The sequence below is a fragment of the Arachis hypogaea genome, chromosome 8, assembly GCF_003086295.3.
Source record: "Arachis hypogaea cultivar Tifrunner chromosome 8, arahy.Tifrunner.gnm2.J5K5, whole genome shotgun sequence".
Lineage (NCBI taxonomy): Eukaryota > Viridiplantae > Streptophyta > Magnoliopsida > Fabales > Fabaceae > Arachis > Arachis hypogaea.
In genome coordinates, this window is record NC_092043.1 from 977,065 (window position 1) to 983,307 (window position 6,243).

General features: G+C 31.9%; 1 protein-coding gene across 2 annotated transcripts; it reads right to left on the minus strand.

The window, feature by feature from the left end:
• Nucleotides 1-210: 210 nt before the first annotated feature.
• On the minus strand, nt 211-4,133 carry LOC112705567 (uncharacterized). Of its 2 annotated transcripts, none has more exons than XM_025756426.3 (7): nt 3,694-4,133; nt 2,960-3,548; nt 2,067-2,207; nt 1,854-1,919; nt 1,080-1,145; nt 805-867; nt 211-729 (listed from the first exon to the last, which is right to left on the minus strand). In XM_025756426.3, exons 1-7 carry the CDS (start codon nt 3,789-3,791, stop codon nt 580-582), a joined length of 1,173 nt encoding a protein of 390 aa, XP_025612211.1. In that variant the 5' UTR covers nt 3,792-4,133; the 3' UTR covers nt 211-579. The 2 variants fall into 2 exon arrangements, with proteins under 2 accessions (XP_025612211.1, XP_072056466.1); XM_072200365.1 differs by having other exon boundaries at nt 1,859-1,919; nt 3,694-4,019.
• Between the last annotated feature and the right edge of the window lie 2,110 nt (nt 4,134-6,243).

Here is a 6,243-nt window from a genome sequence, read left to right on the forward strand (position 1 = left end):
TAATTCCGAAATTGCATCCATCATTGTTGCCATCAAGCTCTAATTATTTTCCAACGAAATTAATTTGCCAACCAATATAAGGTACAAACACATGCCTAACATGCTACTAATTAAGGTCCATTAGCACATTTTTTTATTTCTTTTGGTCACAAGTATTCCACACTAACATATAAAGACTTTTATATTACTAGTGTCCTATGTGAGATTAAGTTTGAAACATAACAACACAAATATACAACACATTTTACCATCGAAAATGTACATAAACTTGTAGTCAAATTCATCACTTGATGGATAAATTAAACGTGGCTGTAAAATTGAAGTTTAAAATAAAAGAAACAAAAAGAAAAAAACTGGCAAAATGAACGGAATCGTATAAAATTAATGGTACATGATGTTTTAATGGAGCAAACTTGGCCAACCATATTAGCCTCCTTGTGAGAGAAGACCAAGTTTGCCCCATTAAAAAAACGGATGAATTAGATTTGCTTTTGCTTAGAATTTATCTGAAACCAGAATAATACTGATAATTATGATTATTATTTGATTTTAATTAAAAGAAAAACGTAGTAGCTACTACTAAGTTGCTCCTCCAAAGTTTGATTGTTGCCACGTGTCATTGCTGGCATCACCTGCTATGTAAGACATGCACGACAATGGCACCAGACAAAGGCCTCGACTTCGAAGGTCTTGCTTTGGTTCCCCATTTCCGCCGGCTATGGCTGAAACCTGATATATATTATCATATTTATAGATTATTATATTAAAATTAAAAAAAAAAAAGAACAATAGAAGAGTTGTTACCCCTTGCATCATTCTGGTGTTGGTTTGGTTCTGTGTTGGCTTCATGTATGGAACGCTCAGTGTCTGCACGATGAAGAAGAATTCGTAAAAACCAATTACGTTACTATTGGGCAAACACACACACATTGGGCATGAATAATATATACTAAAAGAATGTCCACCATGTATATAGGTACATAGTTAAGAATCAACTAGTATAAGAACATGAGTACTGTATAATTCATCTATATGTACGTGTCTGTGTCTCTAAAGGGAAACATTATGAGGCTACATACCTCTACTTGGCTTTGAAGGAATTTTATGTATCCGATTGCTTCCATAAGTACGGATGCTGTGTCTGTCTGCAAATTAAATATCAACATTAGTCCAAAACAATATATTATTGCACGCTTGCTTCTCTCTCTTTGCCAATGCAATGCTACCAATGATTTTTTCAATGCACAGCAAATAATCCTCATATATAACAACAAGTTAATTAAAACTCGTCATAAATTAATACATATACTTATTGTCTCATCAATCAATAGTACTGATTTAAAGGGATGTTCATTACAAATAACTATAGGTTTAGATTTAGACGAGGTCATTTTTACGTGAAATTGATAATTAAGAGATAAAATTAAAATCATATGTAATCTCATATTATTAGATGTAATCTCACACCATTAAAAAGATTAATAATAATTAATTAATGATTATAAATTATAAAATCTGCTGACTCTATAACACTCCTATTTTTTTTTATATATTTTGATAACACTTATTTTAAGTAATATTTTTTATTAAAATATTACTTTAATTTTAACAATAATTTTTAAAAATATCATAATTACCATAATTAAAATGATTCTAATTAAAAACCATTAAATAATTTTATATATTTGAGTAAATTATCATTTTAATATTTTTATCATTTTCCATATGAAAATGGCTGAATCTAAGTTTTTTCCTAATCATAATACACGAAATTACTGCACCCTAGCTACACAACATAGAATTTGAAGAACTACGAACTACTCATGATGATGATTGTGAAGCAAGCACTTTACCTTACCAAAAGGAGCCACCAACTGTTGAAGAGCCGCAATCCTATCTCCTAATTTCTCTTTCCTAACCTGAACAATTCATTATATATTTCAAACCACAAATTAAACCACCAATCAAGTTACACACATACATAATCTTAATTAGCTAAAGTAAACCCAATAATCCTGCGCTAATCAATAATAATGTAGTAATATTGCTAACAGTGCACAAGGCACCTTAAAGGGAGGGCATGAGGGGCGCGATTCGGATCGTGATTTCTTGGATGCTGTTAGAGATTGAGAAGCCTTTGTGTCCATTATCGAAGTGCAGGGTCTCTTTGTGTCCACAGTGCCATTGGAGACGAAGTATTGTGATGGCTACATATGCAAGAAAAGAAAAAGCCGAATAATTATTATTATTGTAGTGGCCACTGGGCAAGTCTTTTTCAAGAAGGAAAAGGATAAAGAAAAGATTAAGAGAAGACATAGCAAAAGAAAAAGAAGATAATTTTTCACTAAAGAGATATGTCCAGTTTTTAAAGCTATTAAGGGTATACTAACTCTAGTAGTGTAGTGAGAAAAATTAAAGGCTTTCTGCTTTTCCTTTTTATTTTTTTCTGTTTCAAAAACTTATGCGCTGCCTCTATAGTCAACTTCGTGAATTAGTATATTCTCTCTTCTTCGTCTTCCTTTTTATTTCTGAAGCCTTGTAATAAAATTTGTTAGTAGCATAAGAAACTATCTTTGAGTTTGTTTTTGTTTGAAGCTGTTCATCATCGTAATATAATCAATTACTAAATCAATTATTCGTCAATGAAAATAACTTAAACAAAATATGTATATATTAATATATAAATACATGATGAGTGATTTTTAATATGTATATAGTATTTTTGTGTGTATACATATCTTCTAAATGAAGTGAACAAGGAACAACTCACACCATCACTTCAATTTGAGTTCATGGAGTGAATAAGCTACCTAAGCATACTAATTAACTGAACTAACTAACTAACTGATTGAGTCAAGAGCGAGAATAATGGTTATGCATGCCATCTAATAATGAATATGTAATTACAACTTCCAAGTTAAAGAAATGAAAAGAAGGAAGAGAAAAATAACAAACTTACATGACTGTTATTATTAGCAGTAGTGGAAGTAGTAGAGTTACTACAGCGCGGCGAGGAGGCGTGAGTAGGGCGGTGGTGGTGGCTATGATGATGATCAAGATGAAAAGAAAGGTGGTTGTCGGAAAATGTAGCAAGACCAAGATCTACTTGTTGATGTGCAGCAGCACCGCCGCCATGAGTGGTAGTTGTCATGAAAGCTGGTAGATCCAAGGAGTGCGAGGTCATATTATTACTAGAAGATGACGGTGATGGTGATGAGTGGTTGTTGATATTATTAGAGATATTTATGGTGGGATAAATGTGACTAAAGTTTCGTCTACTACTAGAAGGTACTTCACAGAAAGTAGTATTGTTATTGGAGTAGAAATCTTGTGCAGAGAAAAACGTCTTGAGCAAGAGCTTGTCATCATCGTGTGTTGAGAATTCGACGGTTGAAGAAGGAGGAGGAGGTGTATGAGAGTTTAGCATATTATGATTAATAGTGATGGGGTTGGTGGTGTTTAAGCTTAAGCAGCTTGGTTGATGGTGATGATCTTGGATGAGAGGGACCCCAATATTAATATTATTATTGTTATCTTCTTGGATGTGGCTGTTCAATAACACATTCACAAGATATAATAATCCGATTAGAATATGGACAAATTAAAAGCCCTAACTAGATGCATGATGCATTCATTCATTGATGTTGTGTAATATAAGTAAGAATAGCATGGACTACTACTACTACTACTTACAAAGTGATATTTGGAGTCCAAGAATGGTGGGTGGTGGATCCATATGATGATGATGAGGAAGATGAAGAAGGATGTTGATGGAGATTTGGAGATTCCATATTAATGACAATAATGGGTGGTCTTAAAAGGAATAATTAAGGTGATTGAAAATCCCAAGGATATATATTCTCATCACTGAGATAGATAGATGAAGGGAATCTGGCACGCACTGTATGTGTTAGTTCTCATCAATGGATATCGGAACTAAGTCACTAACACATACCCTTTCTTTACTCTTTCTTTGTTTCGTTTGTCACAGTAAAGTATCCTTGAAAAGGAAGGAAGAGAGGGTCATGAGTAGCTGTAGTAGCATCTATACCCCATACTTCTCTCTGACTTTTAATTATTCAATTTTCAACTTCACTACTTTTTCCCCCTTTCCCTCTTGCACCTTGCAGCTTTGCTTTCGACCCTATAATAAATTAATTACTAATTAAGTAGTATATAAGTTTGTCCTTTATGTCTTCATTAGCCGGCCACCACCCCACTTTTTTTCATTATTCAACTAATTAAATAATTAGTGCCATTTTATTTTTTTATATGAGAAATTTAATTTTTGGGTTAACAACTTTTAATATGTATTGGTCATTATTTAGTCTGCATAAACACTAAATTATTTTAATAAATAAATTTTATTAATTTATGTATATAAATTTTAAAAAATATAAATATAAATTGTATTAATTTATATGTACAAAATTTTTATAAATATAAATGTAAATTATAATTTTTTATGTATAAAATATCTAAAAATATGAAAATAAATTATTACTGATCAAATATTAATAAAAAAAATATTATTAGACATATAGTATTGTTCCAAATTAAATAATTATTCAACTAATATATACCCAGCTCCCAATCAATTGTGCAATTACAGGAATGAAGAGTACTAGTCTCTCTCTCTCTCTCTCTCTCTCTCTCTCTCTCTCTCTCTCTCTCTCTCTCTCTCTCTCTCTATATATATATATATATATATATATATATATATATATATATATATATATATATATATATATGCCATGATTAAAAATCCTTTCCCTTCAATCCCAAGAGAGTATACAAGACACTTTGATCAATTTGAAATCATCATAACAGCCACTACTCTATGCACTGCACGCTCCAAGTCTTCCACTTTTATTTAACACACACTACTTTCATTTTCTGCTTAAATACGTTTCATTAACTGAGTATGAAACAAAATTAGTTGTTAATGCTACTTACATGAACGAGATTATTATTATTAGGTCATGTCACCGTCCATTAACGAATTGTGCTCTGTGCCCTTGACCTTTTTTTGACCTCCTATTGACCTCCTTTCACTACAAATTAATCATTCATTTCTCAATCAAACTTGGATTACATTACTTTTAATTAACTAATTGAAAGAACATAATTTAAAAAGTAATCAATTGACTATCTCTATCATTATATATTTTTCTTATTGATGTTGATCAAAAGTATATATTACAATTGAGAAAAATACTTGACTTATTAACTTTTAAAAAGAAAAGTAAATAATACAATGATTTTGTTATCAGAAAACATTTGCAGACCTCATCAATAATGGACCTTAGTGTTTTCTTCGCTGCTGCGCCATTCGCAGTCAAATTCCTTATAATTGGCTTCGGTGCGCTCTGCTTACAGGCTTAGAGCATGCTGGATGGAGGACATCATGGTCATTTCCATAGGCCTCATTCTTTGTTTTTCCTTGATATATATCTACATATGTGGGTAGGGTATATAAGAATTTAGAATAAATTGCGTTTCGGAATGTACTATCATGCTAGTTAGGGGTTCTATGAATGATTAGTCTAAATAAACAAGAGTAAACTGCCCATTTAGATAATAAAAAATTTTGATAAATAAATTTGTTTTTAAAAAATAAAAAGTATTAAATAGGTTTTTTTTTTTTAAGTGATAAGAAGCTCAACACACTAAGTAGAGCAAACAACCAGAAAATAAAAAGCATAGCAACTTCTATGTTATTTTCGGTATAGTCATCAACAACATGAGTTTGTTTCACACCATTCTTTGAAACTACAAAATGATCTAGTAATGCATTCCACCACCGCCACCGTTGTCTTGTTCTAAAAAATGAGTTCATTCCTACACAACTAGATATTCCAAATCACGGAGAAAAATTCCAGTAATCATGTTTTACGCTCGTCTTTTTTCAAAGGCATCGTCCTCCAACTCTCAAAGTGTTCTCTGATGGACCTGAGCACCACCAAACCCGACCTGCATAAGTAATCCATGCGCACCATACATGTCAAGCATATTCACACGTAACAAACAGATGTTGTACAGTTTTAAGTTTCTTGTTACACATCACACAGATATTGTCATTCTGATCAATAATGCCAAATCTACTCAAGCGATTCTTTGTATTAACTCGGCCTATTAGCACAAACCAAGTAAATAACTCAACTCGTGGGAGAACTAGTCCTTTCCAGACTCCATTTGTGTACTTGTATCTAAGGATATCATCCGTCAAAGTATGTTCCTGCA

Excerpts from the sequence above, each read along its gene's own strand:
- LOC112705567 (XM_025756426.3), bottom strand. The coding sequence starts at position 3,791 with ATGGAATCTCCAAATCTCCATCAACATCCTTCTTCATCTTCCTCATCA. Across the intron at positions 1,920-2,066 it reads CCTCATGCCCTCCCTTTAAG|GTTAGGAAAGAGAAATTAGG; the intron begins GTGCCTTGTGCA and ends TGAATTGTTCAG. Across the intron at positions 868-1,079 it reads TCCTTCAAAGCCAAGTAGAG|ACACTGAGCGTTCCATACAT; the intron begins GTATGTAGCCTC and ends TTCATCGTGCAG.